Genomic DNA, 21,789 nt, shown 5'->3' on the forward strand with positions numbered 1-21,789 from the left:
CCTGCTCCCCGCCCCCAACCCAAAATGTTGGATCCTCCAGCACTGGGACTCAATCCTCATTCGCCATGGTCTCCCCAGGTCCCAGAAAGTGCCAAGTCTAGGATATTGCATGAAGAATCAAGTATGACTGGGGGAATGGGGGTTGGGTGACCCCACAGTCTCAGGGGAAGGGAAGTTAAACTCCTCCCAAGAACCAGTGGGCCCATCCATTGTAAGTTCTGGACTAGAATGAATACATGCATTGCAATTCTAATGGAAGGGACATATTTGGTAGAACTAGGAGGTGTTTGGGGCACCTAGGTGGCTCAGTACGTTAAGCATCTGCCTTCGGCTCAGGTCATAATCCCAGGGTCCTGGGATTGAGCACCCTGTTGAGCTCCCTGCTCAGCAGGGAGCCTGCTTCTCCCTCTCCCTCTGCCTAACGCTCCACCTGCCTGTGCTCTCTCTCTCTCTCTCTTTCTCTGTCAAATAAATAAATATTAAAAAAAAAAAAAGAACTAGTAGGTGTTCCCAGAAACCCCTTGGGGGAATGCGCTAGCCAATACCTTTTTCTACTCCTATGCACCCCCCCTTCCTGGGGCCTAGTGGTTGGGTCCTTTATGAGGCAGGCTGTGGGGACAGGGACTTTGAGGGTCCCCAGTCAGAGTAGGTGGAGAGTCTCAGAGAAAGGAGCCCCTGGGAGCAGGGGCCCCCCACACGCCATGGCGAGCGTGGTGGTGAAGACAATCTGGCAGTCCAAAGAGATCCATGAGGCTGGGGATCCCCCTGCAGGGGTCGAGAGCCGCTCCCAGCTGGTCCCCGAGGCTCCTGGGGGGGTGACCACCCCAGCCAAGGGGATCACGAAGAAAAAGAAGGCTGTGTCGTTCCACGGGTGGGTTTGTCGCACCCTGTCAGGGACGGTCCTAGCGCTCATCACTGCCTCCAACAGAGCACGAGTCGCACCGTGGGTGCTGGAGGAAGGGGAGGGGAAGCAGAGGAAGGGCAGACAAGAGCGTGGTGGCAGAGCGTGGGAGGCAGACAGAAAGAAGGTAGTGGGGATGAAGAGAGGGAGGAAAAGATCCGTGGGGAAGGAAAAACTCAGGAGAAGGAGGGAGGACTAATGGCTGGAGAAGGAAGTAGGCAGCGTGGCTGGAGAAGGAAGAAGGCATTAGGCAGGGGGGACAGAGGAGGAAGAAAGTGGGTGGTGAGGTAGGAGTCAGAGCAAGGGGTGTGGAGACAGGGAGGTGGGAGGGGCCGTAGCCCCAGGGCCTGCACCTTGAGCCCCCTGCCTGCTTCTCCTCCCCAGGGTGGAGCCTCGGATGTCCCACGGGCCAATGCACTGGTGCCTGAACCTCAAACGGTCCTCAGCCTGCACCAACGTGTCACTGCTCAACCTGGCTGCCACGGAGCCCGTGGACTCCTCAGGGACCGACTCAACTACGGAAGACAGCGGCCTGCTTGCGCTGCCGGTGCCCCCTGCCTCCCCCACCCCACCCTGGGCTTCAGATGACCCAGACATCACGGAAATACTGGTGAGGGGCCCTGGCTGGGGAAGACGAGGGTCTTCACCCTGGTGGTGGGCAAATACTGAGGATGGGGGGGAGGGGTGTCTTCTTGCCTTGGAATGAGAAGGTTCTGGTGACCCTCAGGGACTGCCTCCTTCTCCCTGAACGGCCAGCCATGGCTCAGTTCCATCCTGGGTGGAATGATGCTCGTTGCCTAGGAATTGGTCTTTAGTTCATCCACTCCTTTCCACATGTCCTGGGTGAGGCTGGGGCCATAGATAGGAGTCAGGCCAGGTTCCCAAACTTGGGGAGGTCCTGGTCTGGTGGGGGTGACAGAGACAGACTGGGGTGATAAATTTCCATAATTGAGGTAACACTGGGTATCCCAGAGAAGGGCCACTCAAACCAGGCTGGGAATATCAGAGAATGCTTCCTGGAGGAAGCAGTGTGGGACCTGGGCTTTGATGGTGCAGTCAGAGTTCTCTGAGGGGATCACCTAAGCATCTGAGGCAAAACTGGGAGGTGAGCAAGATCTAGGGGGAACTTAGAGAATTCCTGGCTAGAGCATGGAGTGCTACGGTTTGATCCTTTAACTTCCCTGCCCACCTCTATTGCAGCCAGGCTTCCGCTGAGCCAGGCCCTGAACTGGACTTGACACGGACTCTGAGAATTACACGAATAATAACCATGGTCATAATGATGCTAATAAGATTCAGTAGCATTTACTGAGCACTTTCTATGTTCTGGGAGCCTCAGTTTCCCTATCTGTAACACAGAAATGCATATGTTTGTTCCTCCAACAAATATGTCTTGAATACCTACGATGCGCCGGGCCCTGGTGTAGGAGCAGGAAATAGAGCAAGACAGAGTTCTGGATGTAACCACACCCACTTCATGAGGTTATCATGACAATGAAGTGGCGTTCCTTCATGTAAAATGTTTATTTAGCACAGTAGCCGGCAGTGAGACCAGAAGAAGTGTTGCTTATTGTTTTTTATTTATCCCCATTTCACAGATGAAGATATTGAGGCCTAAGAAAGGTTGAATAGCACAGCCAAGGTCACGCAGCTTATAAGGAGTGGAGGCAGTCTTAGGAGTTGGGGGGGCACCCTGGGTGCTTCTGGGGGGCAGCCGAGATCACTGTGGGAGCACTAAAGAGGGTGGCCTTGGCCCAGTTGGCCATGACCAAGGGAGGCTTTCCAGAAAAGGCAACACATAGTCTGGATCTTGAAGATAAGGCAGGCATTCCCCAAGCAGAGGACAAGGAATGGTGTTCTAGCTAGCTGGGACAGTTAAGTGCAAAAGGACAGGGGCTTAAAAGAGCCTGGAGAATGGGAGTAACTACAAACTGGTCTCTGGGGCTGGAGTGTGGTGTGTGAGAGAGACAAGGCTTGAGTGGGGAAGGCAGAGGCCATACGGGCTGAGAAATGTGGGTGCATGCCTGAGGGCAGTGGGGGCCACTGAGGGTTCCTGGGCAGTTTGGGAGTTTTGACCCCAGTCGCATTTACTAAGCACACACCATGTGCCAGACACTGTGTCACGTCCCCGTGGTGAGGGTCTCTTTTTCTTCCCTTGGAAGTTCTGCCAGGGAACTGGCATAATTACCAGTTTTACGATGAAAACAAAAATAACAGACACAGAGAGGTGGAGTGATCTCTGCAAGGTAGGAGAGCCTGTGAGAGACAGGGAGAGGACTAGAAGCCAGGTGATGTAAGAGCAAAGGTCCTTCCTTTCCCTAGAAGACTCTTCTGCAGCTAGTGTGGGGATGTTTGGAAGACGGAGGCTGGAGGCAGGGAGGCAGGGAGGCGGGGCAGGAGACTGTGCTAGGATCCAGGATAGAAGGGCCAGCTGGAGAGAATAGGGCAGAGAGACATCTCCCCCCGCCAGAACAGTGTCCTCCCTCTCTGTGAGCATTGCTCAGACAGTACCTGCAGAAGTCTGCCTCCCACCAGAGCTGTTTCTGAGTCATGTTCCCCAGTGGATCGTGACACCCAGGGGAGAGCTCGCTTTGGGGCTGCCGGGATGCATCAGTCTCCAAGGGGGTTCAGGTTCCTTCTCTGTGAAATGGAAAAGTAATGATGGCTAACACCCAGGCGTATGTGCAGAGCAGGGAGAGTGTGGACAGCAAGAGCCCATCCTGGCAGTCGGCACCTGAGCCACATCAGGAGAGAACGCTGGAGACGGGCAGAGAGGAGGGGGCAGAAACCCAGGGAGAGGGGGGTAGAGACCGGGGTGGGGGGGGGGTACAAAGACCTGGGAGGCGAGGCAGAGACCAGAGGGAGGGGTACAAAGATCCAGAGAGACATGGGGCAGAGAACTAGAGAGAGGGAAGAGAATTGGATGCCTGGGGACCGTGGTTGAGATGACAAGTCCCAGACTGGACAGAGAACAGCAGGAGAACACGAAGCAGACGGCTTTGGCTCCTGTCTTAAGCTTTGACACCTTTATGAGGCCAGAGGAGGAACTGAGATGGTGGTATTGCTTTTTGAGAAGGTCAGTGAATCAAAGCAAAGATGCACAGGGCAGGGCTTTTGACCTCTGCTTGGGACTTCTCTTGCTCTCTGCAGAATTCCTGGAAGCTGCTGTAAAATCTTGGAGCTAAGCCCTTTCCTGGAATTCCTGCCCTGCTGTCATTATTTTTAACAACTCTGACACTAATCACTGAGCTTGCCTTATCGATCATACCATCTTGTTGACCCTTCCTCACTGCCATCTGAGCCAAGGTATCATCATTCCCATTTTATGAGAAAGGAAACTGAAGCAGGCTCAGAGTAGGGGGTTAGAGTGCTGAGATACAGCCTACAGGGGGCCATGGAGGCATTTGTCCCCATCTCTGGCTCCCCCCTCACCATCATGCCATTCACTTCTCAGCCAGGGCTGACCGGCTCTGCCTTCACCACCCTGATCTACTCTCAGTGAAGCGGAAAATCACTTCCAGGGACCCAAACTACCCCTTCTCAAGAAGTGTTGACTAAGAGCCTTTCTGAGCCAGCCTGTTTTCCTTCCAACAGCAGCCCTGGGAGGTTAGCTATTAGCCTCATCTCCATGTGACAGGGAGGGTAAGAGAAGCACAGAGAGGTGAAGCCCCCTCCCTGAGGTCCTACAAGTACTAAGTGGGAGAACTGAGTTGACCCCAGGACCTGCTTTCCTTGTTTCCCAGAATGGCTACAAGAAACTCAAGACCCTCTGGGTCTTCGGTTAAAAAGATCACTTTGTGTATTGGTTAGCTATCACTGTGAAACAAATTATCCCCAAACTTCAACCAACCAACCTGAAATGGCTTAGCTGGGTGGTTCTGGCTCAGGATCCCTCAGGAGGTTGGAGTCAAACTTTCGGTAGGGGCTGCAGTCATCTGAAGGCTTGACTGGGGCTGGAGGTTGCTCATCCACATTCACACGGCTCTTAGTGGCAGACTCATTTCCTGGCCCCATGGGCTTCCCCACAAGTGGCTGCTTATGACATGGCAGTTACTCCCCAGAGCAAGAGAGGGCAAGCAGGAAGCCATAGTTCCTTTTATGAACTCTTCTCTTAAATCACACACCATCACTTCTGCCTGATTCTGTTTGCTAGGTGTGAGAGTCACTAAGTCCAGCTCACACTCAAGTGAGGGGGATAAGGCTCCTCATTTCAAAGGGGTGTCAAAGAATTTGTGGACATATTTCAAAACACAGTATTTTGTGGGGGGTTATTTGTACAAGCCACTCATCAGGATGAGGAAGTCCCCTTCTATTTCCGGTTGATGAGTGTTTTTATTATGAAAGTGTTGGATTTTGTCAAATGCTTTTCCTATTGACACGACTATGTGTGTTTTCTTTTATTCTATTGATACATTACATTGATTTTCATATGGATTTAAAAATTTATTTTCGGGTGCCTGGGTAGCTCAGTCGTTAAGCGTCTCCCTTCGGCTCAGGTCATGATCCCAGGGTCCTGGGATCGAGCCCCGCATTAGGCTCCCTGCTCAGCGGGGAGCCTGCTTCTCCCTCTCCCACTCCCCCTGCTTGTGTTCTCTCTCTCACTATCTCTCGCTCTCTTTCAAATAAATGAAATCTTTAAAAAAAATAAAAATAAAAATTTATTTTCATATGTTAACCAAACTTGCGTTCATAGGATAAATCCTACTTGGTCATGGTGTAAATTCTTGTTTTTATGCTGCTGGATTTGGTTTGCTAGTCTTTTGTTGAGGATTTTGTGGCTGTATTCAGAAGGGATATTGGGTTCTAGTTTTATTTTCTTGGAATGTCTTTGGTTCTGGTACTAGGGTAACACTGACCACATAGAATGAGTTAGGAACTGAGCCCTCCTCTTCTAATTTTGTTTTTGAAGAGTTGGAGTTGCATTGATAGCAATTCTTTCCTAAATGACTGGTAGAATTCACTAGTGAAGCCATCTGGTACTGGGCTTTTCTTTGTTGGAACTAACTCAATTTCTTTACTTAATGGTCTATTCAGATGTCCGAGTTCTCTTTGAATCTCTTTTAATGGTTTGTGTGTTTCTAGGAATTTCCTTGTTTCATCAAAATAATCAAATCTGATGGTACACAAGTGTTCACAGTAGTCCTTTTTTAAAAAAATATTTTGGGGTGCCTGGGTGGCTCAGTCGGTTAAGCGTCCAACTCTTGATTTTGGCTCAGGTCATGATCTCAGGGTCGTGGGATCGAGCCCCACGTCGGGCTCCATGCTCAACACGGAGTCTGCTTGTCCCTCTCTCTCTGCTCCTCTCCCCACTGTGCTCTCTCTCTCTAAAATAAAAAAAATAAAATAAAATATTTTCTTTTTAAGCAATCTCTATACCCAACATGGGGGCTTGAACTCACAACCACCAGATCAAGAGTTGCACACTCCACTGACTGAGCCAGCCAGGTGCCCTGTTCATAGCATTCTCTTATAGTCCTTTTTCTTTCCCTATCTTGGTAGCAATGTCCCCTCTTTCCTTCCTGATTTTATTAATTTGAGTCTTCTCTTCCGTGGTCAGTCTTGCTATAGATCTGTCAGTTGTGTTAATCTTTTCAAAAACCAACTTCCACAACGACGTGGATGGAACTGGAGGGTGTTATGCTGAGTGAAATAAGTCAATCAGAGAAAGACATGTATCGTATGACCTCACTGATGTGAGGAATTCTTAATCTCAGGAACAAACTGAGGGTTGCTGGAGTGGTCGGGGGTGGGAGGGATGGGGTGGCTGGGTGATAGACATTGGGGAGGGTATGTGCTACGGTGAGCGCTGTGAATTGTGCAGCACTGTTGAATCACAGATCTGTACTTCTGAAACAAATAACGCAACATATGTTAAGAAAAAAGAAAAAGAAGAAGATAGCAGGAGAGGAAGAATGAAGGGGAATAAGTCAGAGGGAGAGACGAACCAGGAGAGATGATGGACTCTGAAAAACAAACTGAGGTTTCTGGAGGGGAGGAGGGTGGGGGGATGGGTTAGCCTGGTGATGGGTATTGAGGAGGGCACGTTCTGCCTGGAGCACTGGGTGTTATGAACAAACAATGAATCATGGAACAGTACACCAAAACAAATTATGTAATATATGGTGATTAACATAACAATAAACTTTTTAAAGTAAAAAAAAAACCAACTTCCAGTTTTGTTGATTTCATCTATTCTCGATTTCAGTGTTTGTGCACTCCAGTCTTTATTGCTTCCTTCTGCTAGCTTTGGGTTTGTCTTGCTCTTCTTTTTCTAGTTGCTTAAGGAGGAAAGTTAGGTTATTGGCTCTGAGTTCTTTCTTCCTTTTTGACGGTGTTTAGAGCTCTAAATTTCCCTCAAAGTACTGCTTTCACTGCATCCATAAGTTTTTGGATGCTGTGTTTTCACTTTCCTTTATCCCAAACTGTTTAAATATTTTTTCTTTGATTTTTCTACTCATTGGTTGTTTATGAGTGTGTTTAGTTTCCCTAGATTTGTTAGTTCCCCAAATTTCTTTCTGTATTGACTTATTTTTAAGATTTTCTTTTAGAGAGAGAGAGACCCGGGGAGAAGGGCAGAGTAAGAGGGAGAAAAAAATTTTTTTAAAGATTTATTTGAGAGAAAGAGAGCGTGTGCGTGTGTGCACAGTGGTGGGGGGCAGGGGAGAGAATCTTCAAGCAGACTCCCCATTGAGTGCAGAGCCTGACACAGGGCTTGATCTCACCACCCATAAGATCATTATCTGAGCCAAAACCAAGAGTTGGACGCTTAACTGATTGAGCCACCCAGGTGCCCCTTTTTCATGCATTTCAAAGCTCTGTTTGGTGAATATATATTTATAACGGTTGTGTCTTCTCAATTACTTGACTCTTACAGGTTTGGGCAGTTTTTTCATTGTTTTTATGGGGGGGTGGAATTTTGGGGTTCCGCTATTTTACTTACGTCACCTTAATACCATATTTCTTTTCATACCTGTTCTCCAGAGCAATCATTCCAGAAACGTGACGCAGTCCCTATCTTACAATGGAGGAAATTTTCTCTTTGTGTATTATTAGTTCAGCAACTCTGAAGGAAACCAAAGTAACTGGCTAAAGTAAGACAGTTTGTCTCACATAAAAGTCTCAACAAGCATAGCAGGCTTGCTCTTCAAATGCAGCAAGTTACAGGCTCCTGTGTTCTGGTGGTTCAGATATTAAGTCACAAGTTTGGCTGCCGTAACGAAAAGACACAAAATAGCAGCGGTCAAGATGGAAAATGTTCTCTCTCACTTGTAAGTCTTCACAAGTGATTGGAATTTGAGTACACGGGCTCCACAGTGTTGGGGATTCAGGCTTCTATCTTGTTGCGTCCTCCAACTGGTCCAAGATGGTTGCTCAGCCATTAGCCACCAACTTTGCCTTCCAGCCAGTAAGAAGAGAGAAAGTGGGACGTTTCCCCTCTTTTCCTTTAATAAAGGCATGACTTAGAAATTGCCTACATCATTGCTACTCACATCCCATTGACTGAAACTTTGTCATCTGGCCACACCTACTTGCGGGGGAGTCTGGGAAATGTAGTCTTTGGCTGGATACTCATACGCCTGGCTAACTCCTCCATAAACGTGAAAGAGCAGAGAGTGGATCCTGCCACGTGCAGCCCCCTTGAGCCATCGTTTGCTTGGCATGAATCACAGAGCATTTGCTGGCGATATAAGGTGGGGATGATCAGAGGCTGTGTGGTGTCATGGTTTAAAACAGAGGCTCTGGGTTTCAATTCCGACAAGGCCATCTCATGTGCTGTGTAAAGGGGTCTTGCTTCTCTAAGTCTCATTTTCCTCATTTGCAAAATGGGCCAAATAACCTCAAGAGGTGTGGCTTTGAGGAACAAAAGGGAAAATGTGTGTGTTTGGCCTGGTGCGTAGTGAGTGCTTATATCTGGAAAGTGGGTTATCTTAAAATTTTTTTCCAGTGCCCAGAGTGAAAGACAGCATGCGTTTTAAGAGTTTATCTTATTTATGTCTGTGGGTCCCAGGGGCATTTATCTCTGCTTGGTTGAGACCATCCTTCTCCCATGTGTCTGAGTGCACACCCAACCTCCCACTCCCTCCTGGATCCTACTTATTTTCCTTCCTTTCCACCAAGCAGAAAACAAGCCCACCCCCATCCCCCACCCCCCACCCCACCCCCATTTTACGGAGCAGGAATACCAAGAATCAAAGAGGTGCAGCCCTGGCCCGAGGTCACACAGCCATTCCAGGGCAGATTCGAGGTGTAAACCGGGCCGGCTCCCAGTTCGGGGCCTTTTTCTTGCTCCCACACACCCACTGACCCACCTTGTCTCATTCTTTCCCCAGAGTGGGGTCAACAGTGGATTGGTCCGTGCCAAAGACTCCATCACCAGCTTGAAGGAAAAGACCACCAGGGTTAACCAGCACGTGCAGACGCTGCAGGTGGGGGGACCCCCCCAACACCTCTTCTTCCTCCACAGCCACGTTCCCCTCTTACAGCTCTCCTCCAACCCAGTGTACCCACTGCCCGGGTTGGATGGTTGAGGCTCAGAAGGGAAAGCGACCTTCCCCGGGCCCAGCCTCTCCTCCCCAGGGGGTATTCCCTGTGACCTGGCTAACCTCTCCTCCCTTCTGTGGGCCAGAGTGAGTGTTCTGTGCTGAGTGAGAATCTAGAAAGAAGGCGGCAAGAAGCGGAAGAACTAGAAGGGTACTGTAGTCAACTCAAGGTGAGTAGCTGGTGGGCAAGAGTGGGGTGGGGAGAAGGGAGGGGAAGGAGGAAGCAGTGCGGGCGGGAAGAAATGTGAGGAGGCATGGAGTCATAGACAGGGGCGAGGTGGAAGTGGACAAGTAGCCTGGGAGGGGGTCTAAGGAGGAAGCCATCCCTTAGGTCAAGGCAACCAGGTGGATGAGGGACAGATCAATGAGCAGAAGGCAGGCGTCCGGGGAAGAAGTGGGTGTGTCTTGTCTGAGGGGTTGGAGCCTATATTAAACTAGCGAGGGCAGGGGTTGGGAGGCGGAACTGGAATGGGAAGGCAGGGCCCCCCCCCGCCCTGGTGTCCTGACCCAGGAGAACTGCCGGAAGGTGACCCGGTCGGTGGAAGATGCTGAAATAAAAACCAACGTCCTGAAGCAGAACTCTGCCCTGCTGGAGGTGAGGGGGGATCTGGGAAAGAGGATCAGATGCACGAGGTACCTGAGGTAGACTTCAGGTGGGACTTCCCGCCCTGCCACCCCCACCACCACATTCGCCCCTTCACATTCATGGTCATATTCCTCCATGCAGTCACATTCGGTGAGGGATTCGTGTCGGACTTCGAGCAGGGATGCCTGTCCTGCCCACATTCCCACTCACTTCCCAGCAAAATGTTGGAAAAGCTTCGACTGTCCTTCCTAAACAGGAGGGACTGGAATTTGACACCACGGAGAACTGGAGTCGGGGTGGAGGGCTGGATGGAGGCATGGAGGCAGGCATTCGGAGGTTAAAGTGAATCGGCCTCCAGCTAGGCTTCAAATGGGACAAGCCTCCCTAGTAACAGCAGTCAAGAGTCCATTTAGACTTGAAGCGGGACTTCCTGATATTCTATTCCACATCCATTTACTTTCCAATCTCGGGGATTCAATGGGCAGCTTTGGGGGTGGAGGTGGCTGTGGGAGGCAAGGGGCTAGACGCTGTGACCCAGCCTTCCTTCCCGGCCCAGGAGAAGCTGCGCTACCTCCAGCAGCAACTGCAGGATGAGACACCGCGGAGGCAGGAGGCCGAGCTGCAAGAGCTGGAGCAGAAGCTGGACCCCGGCCTCTCTCGGCACGGCCTGGGCCCCACCGCCCAGTCCCTTGGCTGCTCTGGCCCTCCAGGGAGCCCCGACGAACCCCCACGACCACGCAGCATGGCCCCGGGCGGCTGGGGTATGGGGCCCCGGGCAGGGGAGGGCCCCATCATAAGCGAGCAAGAGATACAGAAGGTCTCCGCTGGCCTTGAGGAGCTGAGGCGAGTGGGAAAGGGGGGCGGTGTGAAGCCTCAAGGAGCTAAAATGGGTGGGTCCGACGGTGGAACCTCGAAGATCTTAGGGGACAGGGCCTCGGAGATGGAGCCTCAAAGAGCCTAGGAGGAAGTGCGTTGGGAATGGTGACCTGGAGAGGCCGGACTTCAAAGAACTGAGTTTGAGTATAGGGTTGGCCAAAGGGAGGTCTGCGCGTCTGGTGAAACTAGGGTGGGCGGGTTTGGGTAGGTGACAGGTCCTCGGAGGCTCCAACTTCAAGGGGACAAAGTTGGGGTGAGCGGTGCCTTAAAAGAAGCAATGTCTGGTGGAACTGATATGGAGCTGGGGGGCAAGACCGGGGAAGGGCCAGGACACCAGATAAGGGGCTAGAGGCAGGGTTCTGTAGGACACGGGAGGATTACAAGAAATGGACGGAACAGGAGAATCTGGGGGCTGGGTGAGTCCAGAGCCATGGGCGGGGCGGGGCTGCTGGGGACGTGTCCAAACCTGAGCCTTGACCGGATCCTTACCTCTGCCTCTCCAGGAGGGAGGTGTCCTCGCTGACTGCCCGCTGGCATCAGGAGGAGGGAGCGGTGCAGGAGGCCCTGCGGCTGCTCGGGGGCCTGGGCGGCAGGCTCGACGGCTTCCTGGGCCAGTGGGAGCGGGCGCAGCGTGAGCAGGCGCAGGCGGCGCGGGGCCTGCAGGAGCTGCGGGGCCGGGCGGACGAGCTGTGCACCATGTAAGGACCAAGGCGAGGGCGCGACCAGGGGTGGGGGGCGGGGCCTTGAAGGAAAGGGATGGGCCAATCAGCTGGGGCCTAGCGGCAGAGACCGTGGACTGGCAGGAGGAAGCTCTAATTAGAGGGTAGGGGGCGTGCTATAGCCAATAAGGACTGAAGGGCGGGGCCGATTAGATAAGGGTCTAATTCCATACCTTAAAAGGACAAAGGGAGGAGCCAAGCCGGAACGGGGAAAGCCAATGAGAGAACAGGGAGGGGCATTCCAGAACTTAAAACACAAAGGAAGGGCCAATCAGAGCAGAGAGGGGCGGGCGTGGCGGGAGTATTGCAGACTAGCTGCGAACAGAGGAGCTGGGCTGATAACGGGTGGAGTGCGGAGAGGACTTTACCGTTGGAGAGGCGACCTCGCAGCACGGGTTACTCTTACACCTCAGGGTGGAGCGATCAGCAGTGTCTGTGGCTTCACTGAGGAGCGACCTGGAGGGGCTGGGCCCAGTGAAACCTATTCTAGAGGAGCTGGGGCGGCAATTTCAGAGCTCTCGAAGAGGGTCTGACCTCTCCATGAACCTGGATCGGCCGCCCCAAGGCTCCTGTGCCCGCTGTGCCAGGTAAGGGGACGGGGCCTGGCGGGGCCTGGTGCTTTCTGGGTCATGTTGACAGCACATTGAAGATGGGGCACTGGCCAAGAGTAGGGGGTGGAGGTGGGGGGTGGGGCGCGGAGTTCACTTTAGGTTATAGGATATCCCCATGCATTTTAGGACAGGCTAGTTCTGCTGCGTTATGGCAGCCAGATTTTTCCCCCTCCCTACAAAGTGAAGCCAGTGTCTTCTGGAACACAAGTTTTGATACATTTCGAGCATCCTGGATTTCCAGTACATTGTGGGAAGGTTGGGATGTGGTACTTGGTGGGAGGCAGGGTTTCTCCGTGCATTGTGGGAAAGGTGAGACCTTGGTGCATTGGAGAACCAAGGGGTACCGAGCTTGGTCTGTATTGGGAAGTGAGGGACTTCCAGTACAATATGGGATCACGTTTAACTAGTTCATTGTGGGAAATGTTTTGTTTTTTTTTTCATGAACCAAGGGCTGTCTGGTACCCTTTGGGAGTGGGAATCCCCAGGCATTGTAGGAACTCACACTGTGAAAACAAAGGAAACCTGATGCCCTCACTGTAGGTTGGCCCCAGTGCATGGCGGGAAGGTTGCATGGTGGAGGCAGGATCTGGGTGGCGGCGGGGCGCCTGGGAGCAGGGCATCTGTGAATGGAGTTGGTACTAGGCTTCTTACACCTGGTGACGGCCCCTCCCTCAGCCAGGGGTCACAGCTGTCCACAGAGTCTCTGCAGCAGCTGCTGGAGCGAGCACTGACCCCACTAGTGGACGAGGTGAAGCAGAGGGGCCTGGCTCCCGCCTGCCCCAGCTGCCAGAGGCTACACAAGAAGATTCTGGTACCAGGAACCATAGGCCATCATGGCCCACTTTTCTGTCAGGGGAGCGGGAGGGGAGCCCCGGCCACAAGGATACTGTTGGTGTGTGGCGGGACGGGAAGCAGTAAGCTGTGGGCAGCAGGTGTTTGGGGACACACTTGGCTCTGATGCATTGGGGTGGGGGGATGGGGAAGCAGTGTAGTGGTAAGTCATAGGTCAATCACTATGGAACCCGGGGTGTTGGCCTTGGGCCCAAAGCGCGATGACACATTGGATCTGGTGCACTGTGGGGTGCAGGAAATAGACACCAGTCTATAGCTCATGGAATATAAGCCTGATTTTCTATAGACCTTAAGAGAGGCAATATGGGATCACTGAGGTTAGACAGGGGACCCAGCAAAGAGAGGTCATCAGAAGCTAATGCATTATGGGAACTGGAGCGATAGCTCTTCACGAGGCATTGCATCCCAGGCTCACGCCCAGTAGCTGATGGGACTTGAGGCCTGTGTACATTCTGAAACATAGATATCTAATGTATTATCGGGTACTGGCCTCATGTATGATGGGGTCCAAGTATGCAGCAAGTGAGCAGACAATGACGTGGCAGAGCTATAGGACTGACACATGAGAGGACATGATGCCTGGCACACTGGGGAATATAAGGAACCAGGGCTCTGTGGACTACTATTGTTAACTGAGATGCTGGTCTAATGGATAAAGAGATGTGGGGTCTTACGAATTAGGCGATGTAGAAGTTCACCACATAATGGGATATGACGGGATACTGGGGCCCAGACACATATCAAACGCATGACGGTTCATGGGCATTAGGGGACAACATGTTAGGTGCTGATTTAGTGCTTGCTGGGACATAGAAAGCCAGTACATTAGGGGACACACAGTGGGACAGACACAGGATTAGCACACAATGGGAATTTGGAAAAGCCAGCACATTGTGGGATGCTGGGGTCAGTCGCAGGCCCCGAAGTATGATGGGATGCCCTGGGGGAGGAACGTGGGCCCCATGGGCCCCATGCCCCTTGCCCTCTGCGATCCAGCTCCCCCTCCACCCCCAGCCCAGTCCGGCAAGCCCAGCCGTGCCTACACTCCTCTCCCCAGGAGCTGGAGCGCCAGGCCTTGGCCAAACACGTCAGGGCAGAGGCCCTGAGCTCCACCCTTCGGCTGGCCCAAGACGAAGCCTTGCGGGCCAAGAACCTGCTGCTGACGGACAAGATGAAGCCGGAGTGAGGAAGGAGGCTGAGGGCATGGGAGGAGGGTGAGGTCTTGGGGAAAGGGCCTGAGTCACCCTCTTCACTCCAGTCCCATGGCATCTGGCCTCATCAGCCCCAGCTCCCCACTCTCTGTCTTACAGGGAGAAGGTGGCCGCTCTGGACTATCTACACTTGAAGATGTGCTCCCTCCACGATCAACTCAGCAACCTGCCACTTGAGGGGTCCACGGGGACAATGGGGGGAGGAAGTGGTGGGGGGACTCCCCCAAAACGTGGGGGCCCAACCCCTGAACAATAAATGGCCTCTCATGCTGGCATGAATCCTGTCTCGTTTTTGGCACCAAAGGGGGACTGGTGAAGTGCACACATACCACGCACCAGCCTCTGCTCGTTATGACTCAATCCTCGGCCAATGGGGTGTCCTGGTTTCGAGAGAGGCGCTGATAATGGTACAGTTCTTTGAAAAGTCAAGAGGGGGTAGAAATAAGGTTGTGTGGTACAGTTTGGGTCTGTCAATCCGGATGTTTTTATTTATTTATTTTTTAAGATTTTATTTATTTGACAGAGAGAGACACAGCGAGAGAGGGAACACAAGCAGGGGGAGTGGGAGAGGGAGAAGCAGGCTTCCCGCGGAGCAGGGAGCCCGATGCGGGGCTCGATCCCAGGACCCTGGGATCATGACCTGAGCTGAAGGCAGGCGCTTAACGACTGAGCCACCCAGGCGCCTCAATCCAAATGTTTGTAGAGTGATTTATATATTATATAATATTCATATATATTATGTAGTAAATTATATTATAAATTATTAAATTTATATATGACATTATATATTAAATTTAATATTTAAGTAATAGATTTAAGTAATCTCTAAACCCAAGGTGGGGCTTAAATTCACAACCCCAAGATCAAGACGCACATGCTCTTGGGGCACCTGGGTGGTGCACTCCGTTAAGCATCCAACTCTTGGTTTCGGTTCAGGTCATGATCTCAGGGTCATGGGATCGAGCCCTGTGCCAGGCTTCGAGCTCAGCGCAGTCTGCTTGAGATTCTCTCTCCCTCTCCCTCTGCCCCTCCTGCTCATGTTCTCTCAAATAAATAAATCTTTTAAAAAAAGTCACATGCTGTCAGATGCCCCTAGAGTGATTTTTTTTTTACCAGATAATTATATTGTCCACTGCTGTGTAAAAAATTATCCCTCCCTAAACTTAGCTGCTAAAACAATAAACATATATTATCTCACACAATTACTGAGGGTCAGGAATCTGGGAGTGGCTTAGCCAGATGGTTTGGGTTCGAGGTCCTCATGAGATTGCAATCAGTATATCAGCTGGGGCATAGTCATTTGAAGACTTGGCTATGGCTGGAAGTTGTACTTTCAAGATGGCACACTCAACATGGCTCTTGTTTGGAGGCCTTAGTTCCTTGCTGTCTGTTGGCTGGAGGCCTCAGTTTCTCATAGCAGCTAACTGCCCCAAGAGCAAGCAGTCTCAGAGAGAACAAGCAGGAAGCTACAGTGCCTTTGATGACCTAGTTTCTGTAGTTGCATACTATCATTTCCCCTTTTTATATTCATTAGAATTGAGTCACTAAGCCCTAATCATACTCAAGGGGCATGTCAAAGAATTTGCAGACACTTAAAAAAAAGATTTTATTTGGGCGCCTGGGTGGCTCAGTTGGTTAAGCGACTGCCTTCGGCTCAGGTCATGATCCTGGAGTCCTGGGATCGAGTCCCACATCAGGCTCCCTGCTCAGCAGGGAGTCTGCTTCTCCCTCTGACCCTCTTCCCTCTCGTGCTCTCTATCTCTCATTCTCTCTCTCTCAAATAAGTAAATAAATAAATAAAAGATTTTATTTTATGGGGTGCCTGGGTGGCTCAGTTGGTTAAACATCTGCCTTTGGCTCAGGTCGATCTCGGGATCTGGGGATCAAGCCCCGTGTTGGGCTCCCCGCTCAGCAGGGAGTCTGCTTCTCCCTCTCCCTCTGCCCCTCACCCACTTGTGCTCTCTCTCAAATAAATAAAATCTTAAAAATATATATTTTATTTTATTTTTTAAAGTAATCTCTACACCCAATGTGGGGCTCAAACTTACAACCCCAAGATCAAGAATCCCACACTTCACTGACTGAGCCAGCCAGGTGCCCCTGCAGATATATTTTGGAAAGCATGTCAATTTGTGGACATATTTTAAACCACCACAGTAATACTATTTTTAAACTTTTAATTGAAGTATAATATAAACAGAAAAGTTCACAAATTAAAAGGGTATAATGAATTATCATGAAATAGGGTGCCTGGGTGGCTCAGTCGGTTGAGCGTCTGCCTTCGGCTCAGGTTATGATCTCAAGGTCATGGGATTGAGCCCTGTGTCTGGCTCTTCACTCAGTGGGGAGTCTGCTTGAGATTCTCTCTCATTCCCTCTACCTCTCTCCCACTCTCTAAAATAAATAAATCTTTTTTCAAAACGCAAACTTAAAAAAAAATCAATGTATTTCTGTATACCAGTGATAAAAAGTTAGAAAATGAAAAAAAAATTTTTTAAGGTACTCTTTCTAGGTAACATAAAGCAAAAAAAAAAATTCTAGGAATCTGGGGTGGCTGGGTGGCTCAGTCAGTTAATTGTCTGACTCTTGGTTTCAGCTCAGGTCATGATCTCAGGGTCATGAGATCGAGCCCCACATCCAGCTCCACACTCAGTGTGGGGTCTGCTTGAGATTCTTTCCCCCCTTCTTCTCCCTCCCCCGCTGCTCTTGCCCCCCTGCCTCGTGCTCTCTCTCTAAAATAAATGAATAAAATCTTTTAATTTAACAAAAGGTATGTCATGATCTCTACAGAAAACTAACACATAATTGAGAAAAGTTAAGGACCTTGATAAATGGGGAGTTACATTCATGGCTTATAAGATATTACTATAAAGATGTTACTTCTCCCCAGCTGATTTATGCATTCAGTGCTTGCAGATTTGAGATTTATTAATGTGGCTTCATTTGTACCCACAACATGATGGGAACTAGGGGGTCTAAAAACTTTCAGAGAATGAATAATTATTCCTATTTTACAGGGTGCTACAAACTACATGCTTGTATCTACCAAAATTCGTATGTTGAAGCCCTAATCCCCAGTGTGATGGCATTTGGAGATGGTGCCATTGGGAGGTTTAGATGAGGCCATAAGGGTGAAACCCCATGATGGGGTTGGTACCTCTACTTATTTATGTATTTTTAAATTTATTATTTTTTTTATTTGTTAAAGATTCTAATTTTGAGCAATCTCTATACCCAACTTGGGTCTCAAACCCACAACAACCCTGAGATCAAGAGTTGCACGTTCCTCTGACAGAGCCAGCCAGGTGCCCAGGGACCACTGCCCTTTTAAGAAGAGACACAATCTCTCCTCTCTCCCTCTGTCTCTCCCCTCTGTACCATGTGAGGATACAGTAAGAAGGCAACCGTCTGCAAACCAGAAAGCAGACATCAAATCTGCCTGTAGTTTGATCTTGGACTTCCCAGCCTCCAAACTGTGAGAAATAAATGTCTGTTATTTAAGCCACCAGGCCCATCGTATTTTGTTATCTCAACCAGAACTGACTAAGATACAGAGGAAGAAGTAAGGCCAAAGGGGCGCCTGGCTGGCTCAGTCAGTAAAGCATGTGACGCTGGATCTCATGGCTGTAAGTCTGAGCCCTGTGTTGTGTGTGTAGAGATTACTTAAAAATAAAATCTTTAAAAAAAATTTAAAAAAAAGAAAGTCCAGAGAGGATGTTATTTACATAAGGATACGTGGCTAATGAGTGAAAGAACTGTTTGCATTGCAACACATTCGTCTACCCCCAAGCCTCTTCTACATTCTTCCTAGAGATGATGTATTCTAGAGGTAACTGTACTCCCCTTTTCCACCTGCAAAGATATTATCTCATTAAAGCTCACACGGGTGAACAACCTAATCCCAGAATCCCAGTTGGGGGATCTGTTTCCTGAAGCCACTCTGGACACCAAGAACAACTACAGCAATCAAGAATGAACCAATAAACAGCAGCTACTTTGAACATTTACGTAGGGGTTGGATGCATAGGTGATGGAAGACCTGAGGGGCCAAAAGGGGATGGCGAGGGAGGCCCGAGATCAGCATCGGGAGGAAGCCACCACCACTCCTAGGCTGGAAGGGCGAATGGAGGAAGCGATGATATCCAGGGACCAAGGTCACCTGATGGAACAGGAACCACAGCAGGTCTGGGGCGCCTGGGTGGCTCAGTTGGTTAAGTGACTGCCTTCGGCTCAGGTCATGATCCTGGAGTCCCGGGATCAAGTCCCGCATCGGACTCCCTGCTCAGCGGGGAGTCTGCTTCTCCCTCTGACCCTCTTCCCTCTCATGCTCTCTGTCTCTCATTCTCTCTCTCGCAAATAAATAAATAAAATCTTAAAAAAAAAAAAAAAAAGGAACCACAGCAGGTCTGTCTAGTAAGAGCTGCGGCCACTTCAAGAGAAGCACCCTGAAGCGGAGAGAGAGTAGAAGAAAAGTCCTGTCATCTCTCCATCACATCAGTCCCTCTCCTGCCAGGGCCTCTCGTTGTTTGAAGCCAGCGGAAGCTGGCTGGTGTGGAGGGCTGGGGAATAGAGCCTCTGGGGTCACCCTCTGAGGTACAGGGCAGATAATGAAAAAGGTAAAGAAATAGATGAGATGTCAAACAAGAACTGGTGTGTGAATGTTGTTTGAGATGCTTACTAGACATCCAAAAGGAGACACTGAGTAGGCTATTGAGTCTTTTTTTAGAAGATTTTGGTTTTTTTATTTACTTGAGAGAGAGAGCATGAGTGGGGAGAAGGGGCAGAGACAGAGGAAGAGAGAGAAGCAGGCTCCCCCACTGAATGGGGAGCCAGACAGGGGCTCGATCCCAGGACCCCGGGATCATGACCCAACCTAAAGGCAGATGCTTAACCAACTGAGCCACCCAGGCGCCCTGGCTGCTGGATCTTGGGTTAAGCAGAGAGGCTGGGATATATAAATCTGGAAACTATTGACATAGAGGTAGTAGTTAAATAAAACTATTGGGAAAAAAGCAATCTACACTTTTTTTAAATAAGAAAGACAACAAAAACCTCAGCCCTGGAGCACTCCAAAATTCAGAAGCCTGGGATAAGTGGAACTTATCAGTGAAGACTGAAAAGGAATAACCAGTGAAGCAGGAAGATAACCCAAAGGTAATGTCCTGGCAGCCAGGGAAGAAAGTTATCAGGGGCGCCTGGGTGGCTCAGTCGGTTAAGTGTCCAACTCTTGATTTTGGCTCAGGTCGTGGTCTCATGGGTCATGAGTTCAAGCCCCGGATCTGGCTCCTTGCTCAGTGGGGAGTCTGCCTGAGATTCTCATTCTCCTTCTGCCCCTCCCCCACCCCATGCTTACTCTCTCTCTCTCTCTCTCTCTCTCAAATAAATAAATAAAAATCTTTTAAATTTCCAAAAAAGAAAGTTACCATTAAGGAAAGAGTAATCAAATACTTCTGCAGGCCAGCTAAGGTGAGCACCAAGAAACCAATCATAGGATTGAGCAACAAAAGTAGTTTCAGGGGCGCCTGGGTGGCTCAGTCGGTTAAGCATCTACCTTTGGCTCAGGTCATGATCTCCGGGTCCTGGGATCGAGTCCTTCCTCAGACTACCTGCTTGGCAGGGAGTCTGCTTCTCCCTCTACTCTTCCCCCATGCTCTTGATCTCTCTCTCTCCCTCATTCTCTCTCAAATAAATAAATAAACTCTTTAAAAAAATTTTGAAAAAAGTAGTTTCAGTGGAGTGGTGGTGGGGAAGGTCTGGAAGAGTGTATAGATTCCCCTTGCTATCTGAAAGTAGAGCGTTCATGTGCAGCCTTTCATGAGCAGAAATGGCGTAAAACATAGAGGCAATTAGCATTTTGTAAGAGTGAAAACCCTCTTTGAATGTCTTTTGATTAGCGTCAGTAGGTACCAATGTGGGTCTTTGGTAAAAGTGAAGTCGCGGAAAATGAACTTTTGGATAGTGGAGCGGGGGGGGGGTTGGGAACCTCTGTTTTTGTTTTGTTTTGTTTTAAAGATTTTATTTTTAAGTAACCTGTACACCCAATGTGGGGCTCAAACTCACAACTCCCAGATCAAGAATTGTACATTCTACTGACTGAGCCAGTTAGGCGCCCCAGGTAATCTGTGCTTAAGAAAGGATGGGGGGCAAAGATTTATTTATTATTTTTTTTTTTGGTTTTGAAACTTTAATGAGAAAAAGAAATATATCGAGCTCAAGAACACTGTGTTTCGTGTGTCACTGGGTCCAGGTTTGGGGATACACGACAGACCTAGCAAACAGAATATACATCAGCAAAAACATTCCTGGTTACAGACTGAAAAACTAGGCGCCTGGCACGATTAAGTCTCGGTTTCCTCATCACTCAGCAGCATGTTGGGGATCCCGCGACTGATGGGGAGCAGACGTCCAGACTCTGGGCACTGCAAGGTGCCCTCCAGCACATCCACCTCCAGCAGCACGTGGTGCATCTGCCTCAGGAATTTCTTATCGTGCTCATACCCTTCAATCGGCCCTTTGGGCACCTCGACCAGATGCAAGGTATCCGCCGCCTCCAGAAGCGCCGCCCACTCCACCTTGGGTATCATACGCGCCACGAAGTCAGGGTTGAACTCCACGGGGTTGATGCGGACCTCGGTGGCTTGGAGGCGCAGTGGGAAGCCACTGGGCCCCACCCCCCGCACATGCGAGCTCAGCAGGTTGTGCGTTAGCAGCTTCATGTCGCCTCCGGGGGGCAAAGATTTAGTGATGATAGGTACAGATCACTCTTTTGATGACCTCTGCCACAAAGGGGAGTGGAGAAATGAGTTGGTAGCCAGGGCAGAAAAGTAGGACGGTGACGCCTGGGTGGCTCAGTTGGTTAAGCGACTGCCTTCGGCTCAAGTCATGGTCCCAGGGTCGCTGGGATTGAGCCCCGCATCGGGCTCCCTGCTCGGCGGGAAGCCTGCTTCTCCCTCTGACCCTCTTCCCTCTCGTGCTCTCTATCTCTCATTCTCTCTCTCTCTCAAATAAATAAATAAAAATGTTTAAAAAAAATCCTACCTTTGAGAATCTGCTTCCTGTTGCAAATATGGGTGCCAGTCAAGGTATACTTGGGAGACAGATCATACCAGTGATTGTAACAGAGATGATTTCAGATAAATAAATGTTACTTAGGTATAAAGGATTGGTAAAGCAGGTAACGGAAAGGCAAGGAGAGAACCCAACGGTACAGCCCCTGGGACAGAAAAAGCAGAAGATAAAATTTAGAATTATTGAAACTAAAGACCTGGATGAGGGGTCCATTGGCGATTAATGTATCCAGGTAATGAGGAGGGGGCACTGCTCGGTAGTGCAGTCAGGTCTGAGCTCAGAGGACCGCTAAGGGCTGGGACCTTCTTGCAAAGCATGCTGGTGAAATGGTGTTGGTCTCTGAGGGTGTCCAAGATTTGGAAAAACTGCAAACTCTATCCAGCAGCTGCTACAGGAAGGAACTGCCTCGCCCCAGGGTGAAGTAG

The 21,789-nt window shown here is 50.0% G+C and overlaps 1 protein-coding gene, 1 long non-coding RNA gene and 1 pseudogene across 9 annotated transcripts; 1 reads left to right on the forward strand and 2 right to left on the reverse strand.

Moving 5' to 3' along the window:
* The first annotated feature begins 641 nt into the window (after window positions 1-641).
* Window positions 642-14,575, forward strand: TSKS (testis specific serine kinase substrate). Of its 8 annotated transcripts, none has more exons than XM_025850080.2 (11): window positions 642-871; window positions 1,286-1,511; window positions 9,232-9,327; window positions 9,528-9,611; window positions 9,953-10,036; window positions 10,584-10,870; window positions 11,407-11,601; window positions 12,036-12,209; window positions 12,909-13,044; window positions 14,100-14,299; window positions 14,396-14,575. In XM_025850080.2, the coding sequence occupies exons 1-11, from the start codon at window positions 702-704 to the stop codon at window positions 14,550-14,552; spliced, it is 1,809 nt and encodes a 602-aa protein (XP_025705865.1). In that variant the 5' UTR covers window positions 642-701; the 3' UTR covers window positions 14,553-14,575. The 8 variants fall into 8 exon arrangements, with proteins under 8 accessions (XP_025705865.1, XP_025705870.1, XP_025705872.1 ...); XM_025850085.2 differs by having other exon boundaries at window positions 14,100-14,267; XM_025850087.2 differs by having other exon boundaries at window positions 14,143-14,299.
* Window positions 8,142-9,280, reverse strand: LOC141371428 (uncharacterized). The gene is made up of 2 exons (XR_012376381.1): window positions 9,211-9,280; window positions 8,142-8,343 (listed from the first exon to the last, which is right to left on the reverse strand). It is a non-coding gene; the product is annotated as an uncharacterized lncRNA (long non-coding RNA).
* A 5,926-nt stretch (window positions 14,576-20,501) lies between the features above and the next one.
* On the reverse strand, window positions 20,502-21,014 carry LOC112807217 (multifunctional methyltransferase subunit TRM112-like protein pseudogene; annotated as a pseudogene).
* Between the last annotated feature and the right edge of the window lie 775 nt (window positions 21,015-21,789).

The sequence above is a fragment of the Callorhinus ursinus genome, unplaced genomic scaffold, assembly GCF_003265705.2.
Source record: "Callorhinus ursinus isolate GAN/ISIS: 27379988/994484 unplaced genomic scaffold, GSC_fseal_2.0 scaffold71, whole genome shotgun sequence".
NCBI lineage: Eukaryota > Metazoa > Chordata > Mammalia > Carnivora > Otariidae > Callorhinus > Callorhinus ursinus.